Here is a 26863-nt window from a genome sequence, read left to right as displayed (position 1 = left end):
CATAGTCTATCTAGTGGTGTTGGGAGAAAAGGCGTCATGAGACTCTCACTATAGCAGATGTTGTTGAGCCTTTTTGATATAGAGGCCATAACCATTGCTGGTCTCAATGAATAGTGGCACATTATTCCCCCAGTGTGAGACAGAAGGGTAGGCCTTATATCTTGAGTAGCTTTTTTGCTCCTCACACTGTCTGTGTGATGTCACCAGTGGCAGAACTGTTGTAATTGACTTGGTGGGGGTGATGGCGTCATTTCATGCCCTGGTGTAGCCTACCCGTGCTCCAAAAGAGAAGGGAGTTAGGATTTTGCCCCGACGCGACCGTGGCTCCCTTGGCCGGGATCGAGCACCGCCGAGCCGGACACTTCACGCCGGAAAACATGGAGGCTGTGGCCGAGGAGCTGCGGGCCGGCTCTCGGGTGCCCGTCACCATCGATCAAATACTCAACGACACACTGGTGGTGACTCTGACCTATCTGGAGAAGAGCTTCACGGGGATATTACTTGACTGCAACAAAAAGTGAGTGGATTTATTGTCACATTTCGTATAAAAAATAAAATAAATGGATAATATGCTAACATGAGCTAACGGCTAATCTTGGATGCTAACGAGCCAAAGCTAGCTAGTTAGCCAAGTGGGCCTTCGTACAAAGGACTGTGTAAAGGTATTGTAACTGGACAGGGTAGCCTTTTCTGTTAGCCAGCCTGCTAATGGAAATCATTCTCATTGTATGTGATTATACGATTTTAAAATAAAACGTGTGATTTGCAAGGGTGTACTGTAGTAGTACTAGTGAAGCCAGTGGCCCTCTATAAATATACATTTAACTGGCTTCACTGAACAATAGCCAATGTCATTGGGTTCATCTATAGCTCATTGTTAGCCAAATCAAATGCAGAGTTTCAGAGAAATATGGGCCTTGCTGTCTGAATACCACTGACTGTGTGCATTCAAAATTAAGCCTTTGTTTTTTTATTAACCAAGTTTATTTTTTAATTGCATATGATCTCCCTTATATCATGTCACAGTTCACATATTGATTTACAGAAGCTAAATGGAGTATATAATATAAACCACATACCCAGGCAGGCATAAATTGAACCTGATAAGCAATGGGCACAGAAGAGACAATACAAGAAAAACTAAACCGTTTTTTTTTAATGTTAAACAATATACCCTTTCCTGATGCATCCAGGCTGATCTATAGGGGCTATCATGGGTTTGTCTGGGAAGATCTTTCTTCTTGTTACAAGAAATCACCACTGTCGTGTTCAAGCTCATAGCCATGAGTGTGTTGACATTCATTATTGATGTATTTTAGGTGTTATTAAATTTACACCTTCAGTGTGTGTTTGTCACACCACAAATGCAGCCAGTCACATGTATTAGCCTTGGTGTTCCTCTTAGTATAGAGTGCACCTTCAAAGCCACTGGGTTTAGGCCTATTTTTAGATGTGCAGCCAGAATCTGTCCAGCTTTCCTCTTTAGTATGCTTAGATGGTTTTTCATGTGAGAGCAGGCCGGGGCCGTCCTGGGAATAACCTCTTTCCAAATGAAGGAAACAGGCCTATGAGTAACTTTAAAAAAGGCCTATATTTTAGGCCTCGTCACTGACAGAATTTGACTGCCTCTTCCTTTTCTGTTACATGAGACACGTTTCCCGTCATTGTCTCTTCCCGCAGGTTTTTCATGTCACCATTTTTTGGCATATCGTTCGAGCCGATCTTCGCATTTAGTTGTAGTGTACTTTACACACAACATGAGATGTTGTTGAAACAGCGTATTGAGTCAACGGCTGGGGCATGTGCAGTGTCCTTTTTCCGTGCCTGGCCCAGGACTGTCCCTCTGTCCTTCGTCACAAACGGTGCCTTCTGCGCTGTGTCAATCATGGCCATGGCCATTTTCGCCTGCTTTTAACAGTTTTAAAACTGAATAACCCGTGTACCATGCTATTTAATTCATGTTCTCCCCCTGCCCTCTAAACCTGCTATTTGTTTTATTCGCCGGTGTTCTGTAATAATTTAAAATAAATTTTAAATTAATTTGTCGCAGACCTGGTGACAAGGCGGACGCGTTATGATGACGTAACCGGAAATCAACCAACCGCCGGCTTGCAAGGGCTTCTGGGAGTCCAATGCAAAGTGGGACTAGGGACAATCTTAGCTCGCTTTGCTCTTTGTCTATGACCCGGATCACGGAAGTGGCTTTTTTGTCGGCTCAATAACAAATCATTGGGTTGTTTTCAAGCGGATTTTCATGGATAAAAGGTGCAAATACTTTGGCGTATGCTCCAAAGGTAATTAAACAATCCTGGCAGCCTCGGTATAGGTCATATTTTAATATTAAGCCCTCAACGTGTTAAAAGGTCTCGGAGTGAGTCTCACAGGTGAGACTTATTATTGAGAGGTGCCTGCCAATTACTAGTCTGTTGGGGTTGAGGAAATGTGCTCCCCAAATGTGACCTAATTAATAAAGTCATGACACACAGGCCCCACAGGTGACATGGTCGGGGAAAACAAACTGAAATCCCCTGGCTCTCTTCTGCACATCGCCAAATCCCGAGTGATTTGTGTGTGTGTGTGTGTGTGTGTGTGTGTGTGTGTGTGTGATGTGTGATGTGTGTGTCAGAGGGAGGGGGGTGGGCTGCTCCTGGGCATCCTGTAGCCTCTTTGTCTGCAGTCACTTGACTAAACGGCAACATACAATGTATGTTGCCGTTTAGTCAAGTGACTACAGACAAAGAGGCTACAGGCAAGCAGTAGCAACATGGCTATGTATGTCATACATAGCCATGTTGCTACTGCTTGCCAGCCGAACCACTCCAAGGCACTTCAGAGGGTCATTATTCCATGGGACACGTCTGCAGGTCCCGCTCCACACCGGAGCACCGCGCGCTATAAGCACAGACGGATCAAACTAGCTTTCTTTCTTTTTTTTGTTGTTAATCACATATGCCTCTGGCAGCAGGTTAGACGGAGTAAACACAACAGCCAGTCTGCTGCTGTGTGTCCCTGAAACGCCACACACATACATTTAAAGTATGCTCAGTCAGCAGCATGCGTGTCCGGGTGACACAGACCCCCGGGGGTACATCCGGCTTGACTGCCCACCCAAGCCAGACAGTGCCCACTCCAACAAACACAAGTAACCCCCCCCCATGTACAGTACGTGCATGGGGTTGGGAAGCCAGTCGGGGAGGGTCACTGTGACCGCACTAGTGACTCCTACATGTTGGCCAGGCCACTTAAGCAGGGTGCGTTACGGCGAGGTATTATTATAGCGTGTTACCTCCGCACGCAATACAGCCTCTCAGTGGAACTACGATTAGGTGAAAAGAAGCAGCTGCCGAATGAATGTGTGTCGGAGGAGAGACACGTGGTTGTCCACACCCTCCCTGAGACCGGCTGTAAGGGTAAACCGTGACAGGGACTATACAGTACTAACACATGACGGGTGCCAATGGGTTCTATGCGCTCAGAATAACTCTTCCTACTTCCGGGCCGCTTCCCTACTTCCTTCACAGATGATAACATTTATGACTTCCATTTATTGTACAGTGGGTTTCAAACGTTTTAATTTCAAGTACACCCATAACTCAGAGTATACAAATGGAACCAAATGGGTTAATGGACCCGTAAGGCTCCATTTGGTTCCATTTTTTGCACTCTCAAGAGTTATGGGGGTGTTTCCAGTGAGCCAACATGCACAATAACGGCACCGGTCACGGTTGGACCAGAATGGAACGGAGCCTTCATTAGTATCATCGGTAACACCTGTGAAGGAAGTATGGAAGGGGCCCAAGTTATTTCCAAAATGGCGTGTATGCATAGAGCGGAGCCAATTGGCATAATTAAATACTAAATAAATAAAAAATATTCTCAGCATACAGGTGGTGATGTTGAAAGAGAGCATTGTGCCACATGCCCAGTCAGAACAAAAGGAGAGTTTCTCCCCTGTCAGGAACGATTTTGAGCAGCTTTATTGCCACACTCAAATGTATGTTTTAACTGGTTGCAACATTAGGAGTCTGATTTGGTTTATGTGGCCCAAAGTGTTTCAGCAGGGTCAGATACAAGAAGTGCATAACAACAATTTCCTTGTGGAGGAAATCGCTTAACTAAAGAATTTGAGAAATGCCTGTCATGCATTAACCAGAATGTTTGTGTGACCAGTTTGCTGTTTGCACCCTGACTGTGCTGAACTTGTGAGCTCAGAGCTACATCCTAATATTGCATTGAATTTCCTATTGCTATTTAGTTTCTGATTGTTGTTCTTTGGTTTGTTTGTTTTTTCTTCCATCATAGGACCGGGCTGTTCTGTCTACCGGATCTCACAAGGAAAGCGATGGATTACCCCATACCCACACCGGTTTATGAAATCCCTCAAATCCTGAGCGAGGAGCCAGTATCAGAACTTCCAAGTCAGGCTTTCTACAGACCAAAGGATGAAAATACACTTCCTGAAAATGACATGTCCGGTGCACCTCTTCCATGCCCCGTGCCCACGCCGGTGCCAGCCGGACAGACCACTTACCCTCCTTATTTTGAAGGAGCCCCCTTCCCCCGGCCCTTGTGGGTGCGTCACAGTTACAGCCAGTGGATACCTCAGCCCCCTCCGCGACCAATCAAGAGAAGGAAGAGGAGAGCTCGAGAGCCTGGCCACATGACTATGAGCACCATCCGCCTGCGGCCGCGGCAGGTGCTGTGTGAGAAGTGCAAAAACACGCTGAACAACAGCGACGAGGAGAGCAAAGACGGCGTGAGCAACACTAAGGCCTCCAGGAAGGAGAACGCGCCCCAGAGCGACGGCGACGAGGCCAAGGACAGTGCTGCCAAGGTGGCGAAGAAGGAGGCCATGCTCCGGAGGGCCGCCAAGAGGCGGGAGAACGGCACGGGCTTTGACACTAGCAAACGTCTCAGGAAGGAAAAGCGAGGAGAGGCAGAGGGGGAGAAGTTCCCCAGTGGCGACGTGATCCCGCACAGTCCCGTCATAAAGATCTCCTACAGCACGCCGCAGGGCAAGGGGGAGGTCATTAAGATCCCTGCGCGGGTCCACGGCTCGGTCAAGCCCTTCTGTCCCAAGCAGCTCGTGCAAAATGGCTTCGGGGCGAACGGCAAGGTGCCTGCCGATCCCACCAAGGAGCAGCGGCACATCCTAGATGCCACTAGGTCGGGCCTCACGGTGTCTATTCCTAAACTAAAACTGACCAGGCCCTTCACCACCTTGGGCCAGGGCCTGCCCTCACCAAAGATCCGCTTGAGGCCATCTCGGAGGGACGGTGAGGACATCATGGGGGAGTATGAGGCCGGACTTGTCGAGAGCCCCCGGGCGCCTGCAGGCCCTTGCCTCCCCCACTCGGAGGACTCGGGGGAGGGGAAGAACTCCCTAGACCTGTGGTCGGAGAGTTCAGTGGAGGAGGCCGACGGGGGTCACCACCACCACGGCGACCTGACCCTGCTCATCAACTTTCGCAAGCGCAAGGCCGACTCCTCCAGCCTGTCCGTGTGCAGCAGCGACAGCCTGGACGAGTCCAAGTCGTGCAGCTCGGACGGCACCTCTCCGGAGCTGTGCGACCTGGCGCCGGGCGAGGACATCTCGGTGTCCTCGTCCTCCGTGGTGCCCTCGGCGCACGCGGACGACGGCGATGACGTCGTCTGCAAGACGGTGCCGCCGATCACGGTGCGGCTGCACACGCGCAGCATGACCAAGTGTGTGACGGAGGAGGGCCACGCGGTGGCCGTGGGAGACGTCGTGTGGGGGAAGATCCACGGCTTCCCCTGGTGGCCGGCGCGCGTGCTCAACATCAGCGGCAGCCGCAAGCAGGAGACGGCAAGCTGCGAGGCCCAGTGGCCCGAGGCCAAGGTGGCGTGGTTCGGCTCGCCCACCACCTCTCAGCTGTCTGTCGCCAAACTGTCTCCCTTCAGCGAGCTCTTCAGGTCACGCTTCAATCGCAAGAAGAAAGGGATGTACCGCAGGGCCATCTTGGAGGCCGCCAAGGCCGTGGGTCACATGGGCCCTGAGGTTACCTCGCTGCTCTCCCACTGTGAAACGTAGGTCCGTCCTAATAAGGCACTTTTAATTACCATTTCATAGATGTTGTCACTGTGTGTGTGTTGCTTATTCAGATGCATACTTAAGACACAGATAGATGCATGCAGAAACCTGTGTTTATAGATCTGATTAGACTGAGTGATCATTGTACATCTGCTAGATTGAGAACATTATTCTACCTGATGATCTTTGATAATCCATTCGACAGATGAAGTCTGATGCCTTGACTACTAGTTGGGGAGTCACGATTTGCCTACTTGCATACTTAAAAACGTCTTTTTATTCTCAGCACTGATGGCTATATGTCATTAATTTGGCTATTGATTGACTTGTAAAGAAAAACACTCGATAAGTAACATTTATTTGAATAGTAACATTTATAAATAACAAATGAGAATTTCTAAGATTTACATGTATTAACAGCCCTGAAGTCGTGGCTTCCTGTTGTAATTCTGATTAATTGAATGGAACGTCAAGACAATTTTGATTCTTATTGAATGGAAATCATGACGTCCTACTCCTTAGCCTTAATGAAAACAGTTACTTACTTACTTACAGTTACTTTCTAAGGTATATTGTTTATTAAAGATCCACATTAGTCGACACCGTAGCAGAGACAATTGTCTCTTTTCTTTGCACATGTTCACACACAACTCCCTAGTCGGTACCAGACAACAACTTGCATGATTAGCAGAAAAAAAACACCTCTTCATCAATGTGCACATTGTGTTTTGATATGGGGCAACTGTCTGTGCTCACCTGCTTCTGTTTAGCATAAAGTATGACTGTACAGTTGTGCATTCAAACGCCAAACGTAAAGAAAGTCACTGGGAGATAGACTTTGCTAAGCCCGTTGCCCTGGTTCCCTGGCTTGTTGACCCCAGGTAGCCGGGCAGCAGTCTCTTAACATGCACTCAAAGGTTAAATATTGTCTCCAAGTGATATGGCACGGACAAGCGGCTCCCACAGACACCGTTTACTTTACTAGTCTGGTATAGGCTCAAGGGCAGTGTGGAGCTACAGGGTGCACCCAGCATGTTCTATTGCATCTGGTTAGCAAATGAAAGCAGTCCATATTTGGTGCTTTTGTTTCCCTCCAGATCCTCATTGCGAGCTTGTAGATCTGCTATTTTAGGAGCACAGAACTGCCACTAAACTCAACTAAGAATAAATCCGGCATTGGCCTGGCCGGGCATTACTTAGCATTTTCTCTTCTCTCTCTCTCTCTCCCGCTTTCTCACTTTGTCGATTCTTTTTCTTCTCCTGCAGGGGTTGAGGAGGGCTGAAGTGAATTCTCCGAGGTTTTTCTGAACTCTACTCTGTCATCAAATCCCAGGAGAGGGGTACGTGCGGTTGCCACGGCTACTATTTATACGCCGCTTTTTTTTTCCTTCCCCACACAAGGCTGGAGGAAAATGGCCACCAAGGCGAGGGAGTGTGTGTTGTTGAGAGACTGCACCATAAGGGAGCAAAAAGGGCCAGTTTGAGGTATCTCACTGTCTCTACTAAGAACTGAACTATTACTCCTCTTTTTTTTCTAGGTTTAACCATATTTCAATAGAGCTGAATAGCGACACACTACAGGAAACCGAATGTATTTATTATCTGTAACAGTTTATTATTATTATACGTTAACGTCCACCTTTCTACAACAAAAAAAATAATCTTCCCCAATATGCTGCTGTCAAGTACGGTCTTCGTCCTCGACACCCATTGGGTTACAGCGTTCTGACTGGCCCAATGAGAACATCCCAGTGCCATGATGTCCCCCCCCACCCCCCCACCCATCCCATCCCCTGTGTGATCGTTGTTGCTGAACAGGCAGAGATGTTTTTCCGTGGTTTGAAAAAAAAAGTCTTAGTATAAATCTTTGTACTTTCCATATCTGAAGGAAAGAAAACGAAGAAATGTGAAACCCGCTCCATCCAAGAGACTGTTGGATCTCTTCTATCGTGTCAATCAAATACAGTAAGCACTGTTCCATCCTCATTGTGTAGCCTTTCAGTGTCACTCTTGATGATTACGTGGATTTATTTATATTAAGGAACGCTGTTCTCTCCAAACAAAACTCATCATGGTGTTTCTTCCATTTATTATTATTATTATTTTCTTTTATATATATTTAGGAGACTCTTTAGAAGTGTGACATTGGGTTGGCAAAAGATTTCCCACCCACTTCCTCCCCCTCGTCCTTGCTCACTTTAATTATTTAATGCGTCACGTTTTTTTGAGAAAAAGCACTTTATCTGTACCTTGGTGGCCTGCTGTAAGCTCACTGTTCCAGAGAAAATACTAGCTGAAGATACAGCTGTGATAGGCAGCGGGGGGAGGTGGGGGGGGGGGGGGGGGAGTTCAAAAGTCTCATGGTTGACTATCCACGGCCTTGTAAGGAAAAAGAGAATTTTCTTTGTCTTTCTTTTATTTTATTTTATCTTTCCTCCTTTTTACTTTATTGTGTGATTCGGGGAGACCTTTTAGTGGGTGGTTGTGTACACTGTATTCTTGCATCTGACCTGGGATCTGTCTTTGTCAACGCATATCCACTACAAAACACATTTAAATGTTTCCACTGGAGTAAAAAAAAAAATGGGACAAATATAAACGTGTCAAAGACCCCCCCCCCCCCCCATATGCATCATCATCAGTTAAAGCTTTATTAGTAACCTTTGATATGCTGTAAGAATACTGTGACTTCCAACTGCAGACAGACGGAAGAGAAGGTTTCGGGTGAGTGAGCTGGCGAGTATAGCTGGCAGCCAGCCAGGGACGTGCACACATAAGACATCAAAGAGGGCTTCAGCCCCTGCCCTTTTACTCGTCTGTAAAACAACTGCCCGCGAATGCAGCATTTAGTATGGTGAAAAAAACACAAATGCCACTCCTTTTCCATGCCATATACACCAGAAGGCAGCATTCAGGAGAATTGCTTTTTTTCCCCGAAGTCTCCTGAACTTGAACACAAATTTGTTTAGAAATCCATGTCGTTACACCGCATCTCTATAGCTAAAGAGTGCTGGGTTGCGCCCCGAAAATAGTTGATCTGCTATTTCTGCAATTTCTGTCCAAAATTGCCCTCTTACAGGATTTCAGCCCCTGCCCCTCTAACACACTCTGCACGTCCCTGCAACCAGTATAGTTATTGAGTCATGAGCAGCCTGCAAATCTGGCCTTTAATGACCTTTGTGTTGAAAGCAGCACTGTTGGAACGAGGAATGGTTTGTGGGGGGGGGGGGGGGGGGGGGGGCAGACAAAGGCAGAGAGCATGGCTAAGTTAACCTAGTCTGTCTTCAAAACACTGCAGATTGCACACGGTCTAATTAAACCCCGTCTCCCTTTCCTGTTTCGTTGTCTGAAAATATTTTGTGTTCCGATTTAGGGTCATCTGCAGACCTGCCAAAATGTTCCGTTGTATGGAAAACTAGCCCATCATCGATTGTCTGAGAGCGGAGCGTGTATTGGATAGATCTAGGGTCCTGTTATACCCCTTATGCCTAAACTTATTTGCCTTTTTTGTTTTGCTATTTTTAAAAACACTACTAAAATAGTTAAAATGGCCGATCTACAAGCTCACAACGTGTCGATGTAGATCGAGTAGTTGAACCATTTTTAAATGTTTTTCAAAATAGTAAAGAAAAAATGGGCCAAAGAAGTTTAGGGATAAGGGGCTAAATAGGCCCCCTAATCTCCTAATTTTGATGATCAGTGGTGTGGCTGGTTTGTTGATACTCTTTTAACACAATCCCCGCCAGCATTAATTAATTAATTAATTCACCTCGTATCCGTTCAACCTTTATTTTGAACGGCCAAAAATCCGCAACCGGATGTTATGTTGTCTAAAGGGTGTGTGTGTGTCGCGTATCACTTCCGGTCTTGTGATGAGGGCAGAGAAACCATGATCGCGAGGCGTCGGCTATGGGCCGTGGAATAAACCTTGTTTTGACCAGAAATGCCATCTGGGACAATTCAAATTGGCGTAGATCTACAGCAAAGGCGGGGAATGTGTTGACTAACTAGCTACAACGCTGTAAGGAGGAGTACTGTACAAGCCCCCCCCCCCCCCCCCCTAACTTATGTTTATGAGGGGGAACATTTGTCAGGATATTCCCTTGTACGAGCAACCTGGCTATCTACTGTTGCCCATATTAGTCAATGTTATTGGCTACTCTTTTGTTTTTTGTTTTTTTTACATGTACTGTACATAAAATAAAAAAATATACAAGCAATAATCTCTTCTGCGGTCTCTCTGCAATCAGTCTTTATGTTCTCTTATACTATCTGCAGTCTGTCCAGTCCAAATATTTGAGTGGAGGTTTTTTTTAACCACTAACACTGGCGTGCCTATTTTGGGAATATCATGCTTTTGTCATAAACTACACACACATTTAACTTTGCCCTTTCAGTGCTGGGCAGTGTAATACTGTAATAGAATTGCTAAACACTTAAAAGTCTAGCGGTGTGAAGCATTTTCTAAAGTATCAGATCTAGCAGCAGGTAGTACCTGTAAATTGAAAAGGGTATCCTTGAAAGACAAAGAAGAGGTCCAGCACACTGTCAAACACTTGCCAAAGAATGTTGCTATTTATTAGGTCGACATTTCCGTCGCTTAGACCTTTATGAGCAATAATAGAAAAAAGGATGGTTCCAACATGTTTGTTTTTGCTCTTATAAAACAAGACTCTTCTCCTTTTCTATTTTTTGTTACTCTGCACATTTTCCACACCTGGACACTGGTCTACGTGTGGGATGGAACGTCTGAATGAGGTTTCTTTGTCTTTCTCCTACGCAGCTTATAATGCTGACAAAACCTGCCCACCACAGACCCCCACTGAATATTTCCTTACGGGACTGGATCCAATAATAATGAATGTGGAAATGACCAGGTGCCAAGTCCTCCAAAGTAGTTCTATGTTTTAAGCCTTATTTATACTCCATAGTACGATGGTATAGTTTGTCGGCAAGCAACACCATTTTCTAATGAAGTATAAATAAAGCTAGTCTTGTTGGCTGTAATTGCTCCTATCTTTTCTCTCATCAGAATGATGATGTGTCGATCAGAAGCTCGATTATACTTTACTGTACGATGGCATCGTGGACCAAAATAGCAGCTCTATAAGCTGGCAGAGTTTATAGATCTGCCATCTTTGGTACACGACACTGTATGACAGCATGAATTAGTAATTACTGGCTTCATATTTAACCTGTAAAGCAGCGGTCGTAGATGTGTCTAGACGAATGCCAGACGACTCGCCCCTTTACCAACTCGCCCCCTCGAAGTGTTAATGTAGTTAACAGTTAATTTAGTATTTCCCTCCCTCCCCTGAAATCTCAAATTATCTTGTATACAGATTTATTTGATTGTATAGTAGTCAATCTCTATACTGAAGAATATCATGAGACAGAGACTGACTGGCTTAATTAAGTTAATTTAGGACCTTCTAGCAGTTTATTTCGTTTTATTAAACGCATTTCTTCCATGTGTAGACCATGTTTTGTAATGGCATCATGATGCTATTATGCCTATGGATATACAGAGTATATTAACAATTATAAATGAATATAATATCTTTTTTATAATCACCAACATGAATTTGTTTGTTATTTACAGCTAGGTAGAGTAGTGGGGAGAGATGGAAAAGGGGCGACCGTACCTGTTACCGGCGTCTAGACGTGACTCCCAGGATTCAGGTTGTAACTCAAGCTCTAAAGTGCTCAACTTTCTCTCTGGTGTCGGGTCACATGATGTTCGCTCTCCTCTGATTGCACATGCTTAAAAATGTTCGCTGTGAAAGAATATACATTCAAAGATTTGCGCCACATTTTCATGATTTCTTTCTCCAAAAATAGAGTGCCGCGCTATGAGCTTGTAGATCTGCTATTTTTCACCAGCTAAAGTTTCACATAATGGTTAAAGTGGTGACACAGATGCGTTCCAGGTCTAAATGGGTTATGGTTTAGTAACATGATTGTGTATATCTCTGCAGGCAGACAGACGTCGGGTCAGAGATGAATAATGTATTCCTGGATTTATATAGACAGACAAAGATGCTATGAGAGGCATTCAATGACAATCATGAATAGGCCGCCTGTCTGATATATATTATCAAGGTGGGTAGTAAACAAGATATTTTTTATACGACTGGTATGGTCCATTAACGCTCTGTCTAACATGGCTCGCCTTTTTTCAAAACATCATTCGGCATCAACCATGTCACAATTGGTGTTGATTTGTAGCGGGCCGTGCGTCATAAATAGGAGTGTGGCGTGCATGCATGCATGGTTATTGCATAACCTGGCTGCATGGGCCAGTGAATATCAGATGACCCCCTCATAGCCTCCATGATATCTCCTGCCGATCAGATGCTTTGACTATTGAGTGAGGTTCAGCTGTGGGACGTCCCCTCCCTTCCCTTCCCCCACGCCTGCTCTCTTTTCATACCTCTGGCCTGGCTTTGTACACAGCTGGACATTTCATAGCTCTCCAGCCGGTTTCCTTTGGACCATAAAACTGGTGCAAAGATTATTATTATGTCAAGGCTGGTTCATGCAGTTAGCATGAAATGTGTAGCCGTATACTTCCTCAAGGATGACAACCAGTGCTTATAAGAACAATTTTGAGGTACTTTTGCTTTACTGGAGTATTTCCAATTTTCCATACTTTTGATTGATTGGTTGATTTATTAACGGTTTGCAGAATTACAGTACATTTCAAGTACAACTCAATAGAAAAACTGTTAACTGTGAATGGACGACACCATAAGCATTTCACTTGTATGCTATAATAGGGCCCACCTATTATAGCAATAGGTAATTTATTATTATTACAAAACATACATTAACCACTTTAGCCCTATATTATATATACTCACCACAATGCCTTGTGAGCTTGTAGGATTTTCATACATTTGAAAACTTATAGGCCTTCTGCCTAATGAGTACTTTTACTGTCAACACCTTTGTACTTTTACTCGGGTACATTTTGCATAACAGACTTTAACAGAATATTCCTACATATTGATACTAAGTAGTGCTCCGTCCACCACACAACTGCAGTTAATATCGGAGCTGTTTTTTTACGTTGTGTTAAAGCATTAGTGGTTCCGTTGGGGTTTCTAGCTGAATTGTTAAGATGACAGCTCTTCTTCCCATTTAAGCACGTACTGACTGAGTGACCGTCCGAGGCGGTTTGCTTCAGTGGCCATTGCCTAGCGTTCCTCCCCCACTCTGCAGGTGAGGCCATACGATACGGGAAGGAATGCAGGCACGCCACATTTTCTGAGCATTGCTGTGAGCCTCTGTGTTTGATTCAGCAGGCCGCGCACACACACACACACACACACACACACACACAAACACACAGAGGGTATGAAACAAAAGAAGCAGTGTTTGCTGAAAAGACCTGAAGCCAGGATAGCAGCAGTGAGTGACCATTGGGGAAAGATTTGTCACGCTCACCCTGGGGGCAATGTTCATTGAAGTTTTGCCAGCATTTGGGTCTCTCTCGCCGTGTATACACCATATAGCACACAATGTCCGGTTAAGTCGTGTGTGGTTTTCATTTCCTTTTCGAACCACTCTATGCATGTGTACTTCAATACTAGTACTATCTGTTTGGGATTTGGCCGGGTGACCATCTATAAGGTCTTTAGAAGTCGATCTAAACCAAGGGGTGGTGGGTGAGGAACTGAGGATCCATGGAGTCGCAGGCACGGAGAACACATGCCAACACAATGAAGTATTACACATATCTTCTATAGTTTATTATACACACAGATTAATATATACAGTAAGAAGATAAGAGGAACAGAGGATGTCCCTAGCAGATTATGGAAACAAAATAAATAAGAACAGAATGAACAGGAACAAGCATGCATCTCATATCATATTGCAATACAGTCAGTCCGTACAGTAGATACAGTAGTAGACAGTCATCGTGTCATGCATGGTTATCAATATGCTTGTGCAGATAAATGATTTGTCACTGAGTCAGGCAGCTGAGGTCATAAAATCATAACACTATCGTTTTTGTTTTGTGTTATGTTTATGTCCGTTTATATCTGGTTTCCAATAACACAGACAAGTTCATATCCCAAATATAAGAAACCTAAATGAGACAGCACTGCAGTATCTTATGCCAGGCATACATACAGTGATTGTATCCCATTTAAGTCTTTGAAAGTCATACATGTATTCATGGCAAGAATAATAATCATGTTTATTTGTCCATGCCAGTGTGTTAATAATCACCTTCTTTGCTGTCTTTAAGCGCCAGTGGGCGGGGCACCAGTTTAGGCTCTGAGTGAAAGACGGCTGTTGGCCTGTTGTGTGTCCCCGCCACTGTAGTGCGTGCATATGCACATCTTGTTACCGGGGCGCACCGGGTTTTTTCCCCCAAATCACTGAATGCTCCTTTAACGTTAAGCCTATATTACCAGAAGATAGGCTACTGAGACACAGTGCCTCAGAGACGGTAGAACTACCGTACACAGTAGAACAGTACTCTCAACAAGCTTAGCGAAATGTTTGAGAGCACCATGTAAAGAAAAACACCTAATTGTTGTCAGTCAACAACAGCCCAACAACAGCATCCCTTCAGCAAGACAGTCTCTACCTGCTCTCCCTCCCCCCGAGAACTATCTACCGTATAGTTAATAATAGATGTCAAGAATGTAAAAATAGTATGTGTGCAGATAGTCACACGTACGCCATGCAGGTGTATGCACGGTGTGCAGTTGAGCGTGCACACCAGTAAAGACAAACCACACCAAAGGGTCAGGACGAAACATTTTTTAAGGTCAACCACACCAATGCAACTCCTTGAAACTCAATGAGTTGGATTGCGGGGGGGGGGGGTTACCTTAAAACGGTTTTGTCCGAATAAAGGAGTCCCTAGCGGTGTGGTTTGGGCTTAAGAGGCTGTGAATCTCTCAGAGAGTGAGTCCGGGCAGGCCCCAGCCATCTGCTCGCCCAGACCGTGGAAAGGAAGCAGGCTAATTGCATTTGGGCCTTTAAATCTACAACTCCTGGCTCAGCATGTTACCAGCCAGTCCCTAGATGGAACAGGGAAAGGGAACAACTCCCCCAAACATTGATATGAAAACACACTCTCACACACACACACACACACACACACACACGCACGCACGCGCGCGCGCGCGCGCACACACACACACACACACACACACACACACACACACACCCACATCCTCACACAATGAGCACTCTCCCTGCCTGTTTGCTAATCCCTGTATTTCCTGGGGTTGACATTGAACTGAACCACTCATGGGCTCTCTGCAGCAGCCGAGCTTCTTTAAAAACACACTGACTGATTTATGTCCTCTATAGAGCAGTGGTTCTCAAACCTTTCCATATCAAGGACACCTAAATCGACATTTATTAGCCAAGGATATAGTATATGCCAAGGAACCCCATAAGAGAAGATTTTGACGCTTCTTGCAGTGATTCTCAACCATTTTCATTTCAAGCACCCCCTGGTTGCACATGCATTGGGCTGCAGACCCACATTATCTCTGGGAGCCCAATTTATATCGTAAAATCGATGATAATGTAACTGAGAGTGTACAAATGGAACCAAATGGACCCGTTAGGGTTCCATTCGTACACGCTCAGAGTTACAGTCCCATAAGGGTCCCTTTGGTTCCTAACTATCATTAAGCTGGGGACCCCCTGGAACTCCCTCAAGGAGCCCACTGTGGGATCCACTGCTGTAGAGTCAGACCCCTGATTACAACATGTTGACAGATGTGGACATAATGCGTGTGCACTGCACGCAGTCCAACTCGAGGGCTTGCATCATTTCTAACTCTCCCTCCACCGCGTTTTGCAACATATCGGCTAGAGTTGAGCAACTCCCTTCATGGATGAGCGCAGCGTAAATCTGGGACAAAAAAAAAAAAGAAACTGGGGGAGGCACATGGCGGTGGGATGCTGTGTGCAATTACTGCTAATGATATGCCTCCATGCAAGCTGTGGCCATAATTAAGTTTTGGAGGAGGCCAGGGCCTTGCACGATGCACAGCAAAAGATGCTCGAAGGGGAAAGAGTGCACAGCAGCAGCAGCAGCTCACCGGGCAGAGCTGCACTCACTCAGTCAGGACACACTGCTCTGCTCAGACAACGTGTCTGCTAAACACAGATTAGACACGTTGGGTGGTCCGGTGTCAAGGAGTAACATGATGCGGATGTTAATGGAATTGTCTCCCGGAACTCGGCTAAAACCTTCAAGCTTATTTCAGGAGGGAGGGGGTGTGGCGTTACACAAGTTGATTGGATTGGATTCAGTTAATGTACAACTGATTTTTTTCCCTTTTTTTAATCTTCCCTGATCTTTTCATACATATAAACAATGACTTTACATGGTCACTGCTCCCGGACTTATTATTGTTAGTCTTTCATTGCCCCATAATAAATGCCAATGGTAAATGGTGTATTTATATAGCGCCTTTATCCAAGGAGCTTTACATAGAATTAGGGATGCAGTGTCTTGCTCAAGGACACTTCAACACTAACATTGGGGGAGCCCAGGTTTTTGCCATCCGGCCATTCTACCCCTAAGCCACCTTCACCGCCACCCCACAATAGGTGGAATGTTTCCATCCCAGTTACTGTGATGGCTTTTCATTAGTCATGTTTGTGATTTGTATTGACAGCGAAGGCTTGCTGGTCAGGTTTTATATATATGTTGGTCATTTTATTGATCACTGAGTGGCTTTTGTCCCCCATTTGCTTTCAGTGTCAATATCCTGCTTACACCCTCTCCCTCTATCTCTGTCTCTCTCTACTGCCCAGCTCTCTTACTTCTCTATATGTATTATATTGAAGTGCAACTGCAGATTCTGCCGTTAATCTGCAATTGGCATTTCACTATGCACTAATTAGCCTCTATCCGTAAAGTCCTATCCAGACAGGATTATTATTACCGGGCGTGTCCAGTTATGTAATGTTTACTGGTGTATTTCAGTGATTTTTGGTACTTGAATTGTTGCACACTGGCTTACTCCAAATGTGCATTAACTGTTCAGTAATCCAAAATATATGGGGGAGGGTTAGTTTTTCTAATCAAATTTAGCTTAACCATGTCAGGCGATATGTAGTCTCTCATGACAGACATTTTGGCTCCCACAGTTTTATAAAGCTTACACCTACGTACAGGTTTGTACTTCTGAAGCTCGGAAAATGAGTAGAACTAGAAATCGAATGGCGGATGTCACGTCATTTCCCAATTTATGCTTTGCCTGTTCAGTTGTGTAAATGTTGCTACATGGAAACCAAGCCGATATTTGCTTGGCAGAAATTAAAAATTCTTATAACTAAAGGTATCTTATATTTAAAAATACATTTTGTGAACACTTATTGGTTATGATTGGTCTAATATCCTTCCAGTCTGACTCTGAAGAGCAGATGATGGCTTCCTCTTCTCAACCGGGTGGTATAAGTCAAAGATTGTTGAAAAGGTAAGGCATGATTATACTTGCTGTGTTCAAAACTATCCCAAACCCTAACCTCACAGAAAGCCACAGGTGATTTGTAACCCGCAACACAGGTGATTTGTAACCCACAGCACAGGTGATTTGTAACCCGCAGCACAGGTGATTTGTAACCCGCAGCACAGGTGATTTGTAACCCGCAACACAGGTGATTTGTAACCCACAGCACAGGTGATTTGTAACCCGCAACACAGGTGATTTGTAACCTGCAGCACAGGTGATTTGTAACCCGCAGCACAGGTGATTTGTAACCCGCAACACAGGTGATTTGTAACCCGCAGCACAGGTGATTTGTAACCTACAGGTCGGACACAGGAGGTCTGACTTAAGGGCAGTCCGCAGTCGCCCTTGTCACTAGGTTAATTTATGAATAGAATGTAAGCACATTGGGTAATAGACCACAGACTATCCCTCTACAGATCGGCCTTACACAGTCCAGCCATGTATATGTTGACTGCAGCTGAAGAGATATATCGAAAATCTGTATGCCTTGGTTTGATTGATTTATTGATTGAATACTTCATTGTCAGAAATGTAATCAGTACACTCAGCAGCCAGAGTTTTAACTAGAACTAAGATGAGAGAACATATTACTCCAGTTTTGGCTTCACTGCACTGGCTTCCGGTTGTTTTTAGGATTGATTTTAAAATGATTTTACTTGTGTATAAAGCTCTCAATGGTCTCGCACCTTCCTACCTACATGACTGCCTACCTATTATTATTATTACACTGAGTAGACCTACAGGGTACAGTCAAACAGAAATGTAATCAGTACAGGGTACAGTCAAACAGAAAAAACATCTCAACAATGATCCCTGTCAAAACATTGTCCTAAATAATATATCACTGACATAATTATGTCAAAAAAGACTGCCGCCTTTTCCACATTTCATCATGTCATTCCAGGAAGAGGAATGCACTGGCTTTGCTGATCAGGGTGTGGTTCCGTTAAGCATTTACAGTACACGACAGCCTGAGGGCCTGACCGAGCAGACGTGACCTGGACAAACACACGGTGAGGATCTTGGCGACAGGAAGCGGCTGTCAGATGACTTTATGATGGACTTTGAAGCTCAACAGTGTGTATCTGTCTGTGCCCCCCCCCCCCCCCCCCTCTCCTCAATCGCTAGCCTGCACACATTTCACACAGGGAGTTCTCAGATATTAATATGAGTGGATAGATTGAGTAAACACTCTTGTCAAGACCATTTTTATTTATCCCAGGTTGCATCATTTCTCATCATCATCATCCTCATCATCATCTTGTTCTCAGTAGTTCATTGCAGTGAGCAAACAATGAGTCCCTCATAGCATCTTGTGGGGGTTCGGTTCTGGTGCCCAGAAGCTGTAAGCACCAGGCCCTGGGCTCCATAGCAGCTGTCGGTATGCTCCAAAGACTCCACAGAGAAAGATAGATGCCCTGCCCCCAACTCTACCCTACCAGCCTGTCTCCTCACGCTGCTGGAGCTGAATGGGGGGGATGGTCGGATTCTAAAGGAAAACACAAGGAGAGTCGAGAAGACATTCCATGCTGTTTGATGTGAAATGACACGTCACACAATGACAATGAAGTGTGACAGATATCGACTGAATATTTGTCTTTGTCTTTTCTCAAGGAATATGGCATGGACATTCTATTCATTATGACCAAAGTCTCACCGTCTCTCATTCCTTTGTATATCTCTTTCCGTTGCTGCGCTCCTGCATATCACCGCCTCCATTGTTCCCTAGGCTGGTGCTGGTGTTCCTTAATCCTTAAGCCACATCCAGGTGAAACATTCTTCACAGTCTTAAACCAACAGTGTCATGTAACATTGTCTTGTGTATAGGAAGGAAAATAGTCAAACCCACAAACCATTCATATCCATCTGGTGTTTGAGTGGGATGAAAATATAGGATTGGGTGAGCTGACTAATGCTTATGTGTCAGAATCAAAATTGCCGACAAAGGTTCTTTGTTGTGTTTTATAACACATCTGTGCCATGTAAAAAAACCAACAACTATACATTTATTTATAGTTACTGTACTGTGCTCTCTATTGTACTTTATTTTTGAAAAAATCTTTGAGAAATGACAATTGCCGTGTGGGGGTTCCCGGAACATCCAGACCACCCAGGAACGTGCCCAGGGCTCGTACTGTACTCTGTGCCACTTTACTCTGTGCTGTACTCTACTGGCCACTTTAGGTGTTCCTGCTGTCCGTGCTCAGATACAGAGACAGACAGACACACATAGCTGCGTAATGGAGCGGAGGCACTGCTCAAAAACTACAGGAGGGACTCGGTTGAAAGGTCATTCTGTGTTTATGGATGGCTACTTGCACCTCAAATGTTAAGGGATTGAAGGGCCTGACGTGTGAGTGCCATTTGACCTTGAAACAGAAGGAAAAGTAAATGACATTTTCAACCCAGAAATATCAAAGCTAGTACATCTGAGCTTCCAGTGAAAGATTGATATTCTCCATTGTGTTCATTCTCCATGGCTCCCTGTTTCCCTTTAAATGTTTATTTTAGTCACATTTGTTGTTGTTTGATCTTACAGACACAGGACAGATTGAAGAGACGGGGGAGAAGCAAAATAAAATGAAACCATGACTCAACCGAGCATGAAACGCTCACTGAGTCACCAGAACGTCTCTCCCTGACTCCACGAAGCTGCTTTTTCTTGACTTTGTTCACACTAGTTTAATAGCTCAGTTCTCACTACGCTGTTAAATCCCCAGTTTGTAAAAATGGACCCACTCAGGATATGCCTAAAGCCATATTGCATTCTCTATAAGGAATAGTTAGACAGTGAATAATACTACAAAATAACATTTTATTAATCCGTGGGCAATGAATCGTTTATGTGAACGAGGCAGTGCTGTTTCAATTGCGGAGAAGAAAGTACAGTATGTTTCCCTTTAGTTTTTTTTTGGGTACACACAGACTTGCTGACTTACAGATGTATCAAATAATATAATTAAGTTATTCACTTAAAGCTTCTGGATAGAAAATGTTGGTGGTTTTGCCATCTGGAGAGAGCATGTACAGATTGTTATCATTTCCAATGAGCTGACCCTGAGTGAAGCTGGACGGCTGGAGGTTGAGGCTACATGCATGCGTAGATTGTAATTTTTGGGCAGAATGTTTCTATGGGGTGAAATATATAGCCTAAAAATCTATTTATGATGGTTGGAGAATATGCTTAGCATATTGGGATGTTCATAGAAAAGTTGTTCATGCTAATGCCGATGTTTGGCGTGGTCATCATGGGCATGCCATGCTGTCTTTGGACTGTTTTGGCATGGATGTGACATTGTGTTTTATAGGCGGTGTGGCCTAGGTCTTAGCATGAGCTTGGTGTGCGGTTTATGGGGGAGCGTGGCTGTTATGGGGGCATGCATGGCGTTTAAGGGGGGCTTATTTTATCATGTGGGCGTTGCCATTTTTCAACCTGGGTTGTAGTAGGTGTGCATAAGAGAGACACACACACACACACACACACACACACACACACACACACACACACACACACACACACACACACACACACAAACAAAGTTTTGTTCATTGAACTTCTTGATTCTTTAATGATGTTTCTTGTGATGTTGTAGAATAGGAAATATGATGTATGTTGTAGTATTGGGTTGTTCATACTTCATAGCATGCCATTGTTTTTGTTGTGTATGCCGTACGTGTTTGGGCTGCTTTGGTGATATGGTTGAATGTAGTGTACGTTAAAGATATTTTGTTTTGTGTTGTTAAACCATGGTCATGGTTTTCTGTTGACAAGGTTTGATCATATAGGGGGAGCTGTTAGCTATATAGTTCCAGGAAGTGAGGTACCAGGAACATCTATGAAAGTACAGGAAGTGATTGAGGCAGCTTGGGGTTCCATTTTAGGTATCAAAAAGAGTGTTCATGGTGCTGGTTTGTCAAAGAGACTATTTTAAGGCCAATACTAAACCATAATCAGATATTGATAAGTTTGGTCAAGGAACATTTCTGAGGATTTTGCTCTGAATCAGTTCAGAGCTTTTGGACATAGGGGAACATACCTGCTGTGGCCTCCTGACTTGAAATTTGGGTGAGGAGGAATATTCTTTTTTCCCATTTTTGTTTGTTTGATCCAGTTTAAGTAAATGGAGTCAGATACAGATATTGCAATTTAATTCCAAAAGCAACAGTTTCATGTTTTCCTTTTGGTCGGCAATACAGTTTGGTTACAGTATAAAGAATTACTGACGCAGGTCATTTCTTGTAGTTCTTCAATATAACTCAGTCATACAATTGTATGGTTCTGATTGTTCTAACATGCCGTGCTGACCTTGCCCATGAACTTCTGCGGATCACTCCGCTGTGCACATTTTCAGCCCAATTCGACCTGGGGTGTGGCCGTGCATAAACGATACACAACTTTATTATGTATACAACACTGTTTTTATAAAGCATTATGTTGATAGAACACACATCTTGGTACTGGTAAAGTGACTCTTTTCATTCACCCCAAAACCCTCCCCCATTTTGGGATTTCCACAACTTCAAGAGTATACTACAATGTACCTCTGTTTGGTTTCTTTATATAAGGAAAGTTTTTTGCAGTATTTACAGCAAAAGTGTCTGTAGTTAATGACAGAAAAGGTTTATTTCTAAGGCGGAGGATATTTATTTGAGGCTTTTCATTGTGTAGGTTCCAACCCGCATTTCAGAGAATCCAGTTAGGATGAGTTATGGACTGGAATAGGTGTGGTTCGTGGTTGTACATCATAATACTAAGAACAGCATGTCCAACAATAGTCTACACATCACACCCATCTGTAAGTCACAGTCCAGTCACTCTGAGAGATTTGGCAATCTCATGTAAAATGTGTCGGCAGTAAAAGACAAAGGACATTTGGTTCAAGAAGACACCTACAGTGTATTGTTATATACCAATTGATGAAGGTGTATCATATTAGCCGCAATTTGCAACTCTAGATTTTTTAAATAATGGGATGAATCTAGAGTTGCAATACCCTCCATTGACTCCCCACTCATCCAAAATGCATTTCCGTTCTGCTTGTATTAAACAACGTTAAACTCACCAACATTGCAGCTCTAGGCCAAGCTTGAATTATCCTCTTTCAATCGGCAAAGCGTTTGTTTCATAAAAATGCACCGTAGACATGTTATGAGCTACTTTCTGTCAAGAAATTCTGTGCAGGTGATTCTCTTTGTTGTAAACGTTGTTTATTACAAGCAGATGGGAGGGTAAAAAACGAATCTTAAACTGAATTTAAGGATACACCTCCCTAGGCTAGGACGTCTTTTTCTGGTATCGTTCTATTTTGTGACCCATTCACGTACTGTATCAATGAAGGTGACATTTAATTTAGCAAGCAAGCAATTGTTTTTAAGTGTGTGCACTGTCAATCAGAATAATCTCAGGAGAGCGATAACAACAGACAGTATTGTGGGAGGCATACTATGATCCGACGGAGCAATGATCCGACGCGCATCCGTCCGAGGTTAGGTTTAGGTGTGCTGCCCCGGGGGAGGTTAGGGTTAGCGTGAGGGTCTGCGCTGGGGGTCGGGAGAGGGTTGGGGTTAGGTTTAGGTGTGCTGCCCCGGGGGAGGTTAGGGTTAGGGTGAGGGTCTGCGCTGGGGGTCGGGAGAGGGTTGGGGTTAGGTTTAGGTGTGCTGCCCCGGGGGAGGTTAGGCTTAGGGTGGGTTGGGGTTAGGTTTAGGTGTGCTGCCCCGGGGGAGGTTAGGGTTAGGGAATTGATTAACACATGGAACTTGAGTGTTTGACATATTCGCTGATCAGGGTGTGTTTATGTTAATGTGTGGGCCTATAACCTATCGTGCCATCTGTCCTCTATTCTACCTCGCCTGTCTGTCCATCTTTCTGTCTTCTTTCTTTCTGTCTGCACACACACGCAGACAGAAAGACTGACAGACAGACGAGCACATGTTCACGGTGATTCATGTGTGCACACACACTCCACACAGGCAGGCAGGCACACACACAACCTCAAAGACTGGAACGGCAGTATTATTTACTGTAACCAATCCAGCTGGCTTATCTCCCTGCATCTATTTGGCTGGCCTCTATAGCACAGTATTCATGCATCAGGATTTATTCTTCGTCGTACGACAGAGTGGCATGATAAAATTAGACGGTCTACAAGCTCACAACGCAGTGCGTCGCTGCACATTGTGAGCTTGAAGAACTCCTATTTTCAGAGTGTGACGCGGCCGGTCATATACAACAACTTTTAAATCAGGCCCGGTTTAGGCTATATTATGTGTGTCTGCTCTCTGCTGCTGCTGGCTCCGTTCTTTATCTGTGTTGTTATGGACCACAGCATGCGCCTACATCAAAAGCATCGCGGGCACAATAGAAAGGAACATTCCAAGAAAGCCAGCTCACAGTGACTTATTATCCCGGGACACTAGAGAGCCATGGGGCCGTTACAATATACTGTTCTTACTGTTAAACCTGATCGTGTCAGATTTAGGGGTTGGGCGTCTCATGTATAGGGACATCTCTGTGTCTGTGATCCTATCGGATAAACCTGATATACCTACCGTCCTTGACGGTGGCAAAGATATACTGTACATGTATACGAAGGAGGATACTATAGGATAGTAAAACCAGGGTTGTTTTTGGCAGCACATTTCTATTTTAGTTTTAGTCATAGTCTCGACTTGAAAAGTTTTAATTTGGTTTTAGTCACATTATAGTCACCCGAAATGTTTTAGTGTTTTAGTCTAGTTTTAGTCGACTAAATATCATAAAATGTGTTTTGTTCGGCCTTGATGCCGTTGTAATAGCTGATTTTACACTTGCTGGAAATAGTAGATCTACAAGCTCACAACTGCGACGTGTTGTGAGCTTGTAAATCTGCTATTTTCAGCATGCTACCAAGTGTAAAATGTCTTGTGTCTTTTACTTATACTGGATCTCTTGTCCACTATAGTCCCTTCCTAACATTTTGGTCTAGTTTTTATTTGTTGACTAAATCGACTGTATATTTAGTCATAGTTTTAGTCATCATGGCTTAGGTTTAATTTAGTTTTTAAGTGGTTTTTGAAAAAAGGTAGTCGACGAACATTTTTCATCATAGTATTATAGACGAAAACAACACTGAGTAAAACGAGACAAACTTGACCTTATGTTGTGATAGTTTTAGGCCCCCATGTGGGAAAGAGCCAAGGCTACACACAGTAAAATATTCAAGTGGGGTCAGAGGTTAATGTAGTTTGCGTTAAAAATGACACAAAATGTAAAAATGTGTGTGCCTGTGTGTGTCTGCACTTGTACGTTGTGTCATGTGCCTGTTTGAGTGTCTCTGAGTGTTCCCACCTTCATGCATCTATACAGCAGTGGTTCCCAACTTTTTAGCTCGAGTCCCAAAAGAGAATTTTGACGTTCACACCGACCGACTCATTGGAGCTAACGTAGGGTTCAGTGTCTTGCCCAAGGACACTTCGACATGTGGACAGGAGGAGCCGGGATTCGAACCGCCGACCCAGGGATCATTGGACGACCTGCTCTACTTCCTGAGCCACAGCCGCCCTGTTTTTTTGTTTTTAATTCATGAAAATGTTATATAATAATAATTAAAAACAAAACGTAGGAGACAAATAAAGGCACCCATAAAACATTTGTCCCCACAGTACCCATGAAGTATTTGGGAACGATCCACACTACAGTATAGCGTATAGACGTTGGGAACACCCTTCCTTTGACACCCGCCTACCCCTCCTCTTCGTGTCACTCTCCAGATTTGGCCCCCAGCCATGGTGGTGATCCCCCATCTGTGAACCCTGCCTCCTCACAGCCATGGTGGTGATCCCCCATCTGTGAACCCTGCCTCCTCACAGCTTGATCCCACCGCCACCGCCATTGTCTCATTAATCCTGGACTGTTAACATTGCATCGCTACAACAGGCGCTTATTGGCACCCTGGACACCCCCCCCCCCCCCCCCCCCCGAAACACTCCTCTCAACAGCCTGTAGTCCAATTAACAGCTGGAGGAAGCGGCCTGTGTGTGTGTGTGTGTGTGTGTGTGTGTGTGTGTGTGTGTGTGTGTGTGCGGTGCTTGCATACGTGCACATGCATGCAATGGGTGGATTTGGGGGGTGGGGTGGAGGGGCAGTTTGTGTGTACATCAGAGAGTGAGTCTGTTTTGTGGATTAGGCCAGAGTTTTAGAAAATTAGAATTTGTCTCGGCTGGATTAAGGAAAGACACATTTTGAGAAAGTTTTGTATATAGAACGTGTGCAGTACACCGCATACTCACTGTATGTACCGAAACGCATGGAGAACACGAGGTCACATTACATTATACAATTGAACCGCATGTGAACTCACGTTTTGGTTCAAGGGGAAGTGAAAAAGATGGTCCAAGATTCGCCCTCTCAAAGAGGAAAGGAAAACAGCTTTGTGCTCGGGCTGTGGTTTTAAGACCTTATACTTGCTTACTGTAAGTCAGACCAGCTGAGCTTGCATACCTTACACCTCCGGAGGCCTGGGAACTGTTGATTCTTCAATATTTGTGTGTATGTGTGCGTGCGCTCGTGTCTGTGCTTGTCATGTGCACGTGCGTGCGTGTGTTGTGTGCATGTGTGTGTGTGTTTCAATGTATATGCACATTTTGATTAGATTTATTTATTAGATCCCCATTATTAGCTTACTGTGAGTCACAGCAGCTATTCTTCCTGCAGGGGTCTTACACTTCTGAATTGTCTGTGAATGTGTGTGATGATGCATGTGTGAATATGGGCATGTATTCATGTATTTAACACATTATGAAGAACTGTTAAAATGTTTTACATTCAGGATTTTGGAATGTGTGAATGTGTGAAAAGTGGAAATTGGTCCAGTTCACTTCACTCGCTGTCCTGTCCTCCCTCATATTCAACATTCTTTGGCCTTGTATATGGACCTGAGGTGAATAACATCCTCATAACTCACAAAGTTGGCAACCAATAATGATAACAAATTACTAGTGCGCATACCCAGGGATGTGTGCACCCAAACTTTAGGGGCAGACTTGGCCAAACTGCCAATAAAAGTAAAATATTGGTACCGGTACACACATACTGTAGGTGTTTGTTTTGACATGTTTGTATACATGTGTGCATTTCATCTTGTCAGATTGATATAACAACCCACTGACGACAATAATGCAGGACAATTGCCACGTAACTAGGGATGGAGCTCGTTAATTTTTATTGATAACTAGCACCTTATCGAACATTCTTATCGAGACGGGTTCTTATCGAGCCCAGTATCGAGCATTTTCTATTATTTTTGTGGAAAGACGGGAGACAATAAAT

General features: G+C 44.3%; 1 protein-coding gene across 4 annotated transcripts; it reads left to right on the top strand.

Moving 5' to 3' along the window:
• Positions 1-107: 107 nt before the first annotated feature.
• On the top strand, positions 108-9285 carry pwwp2b (PWWP domain containing 2B). Of its 4 annotated transcripts, none has more exons than XR_013965325.1 (4): positions 108-517; positions 4303-6048; positions 7319-7392; positions 7941-9285. XR_013965325.1 is itself a non-coding variant. In XM_080782766.1 (3 exons), exons 1-3 carry the CDS (start codon positions 255-257, stop codon positions 7323-7325), a joined length of 2016 nt encoding a protein of 671 aa, XP_080638892.1. In that variant the 5' UTR covers positions 108-254; the 3' UTR covers positions 7326-9285. The 4 variants fall into 4 exon arrangements, 2 of the variants coding, with proteins under 2 accessions (XP_080638892.1, XP_080638893.1); XR_013965326.1 differs by having other exon boundaries at positions 4303-6052; XM_080782766.1 differs by having other exon boundaries at positions 7319-9285.
• The last annotated feature ends 17578 nt before the right edge of the window (positions 9286-26863 follow it).

This window comes from Protomyctophum bolini, assembly GCF_963924005.1.
Source record: "Protomyctophum bolini genome assembly, chromosome: 14".
Classification (NCBI taxonomy): Eukaryota; Metazoa; Chordata; class Actinopteri; order Myctophiformes; family Myctophidae; genus Protomyctophum; species Protomyctophum bolini.
This window is presented reverse-complemented; position numbering and strand designations above follow the sequence as displayed.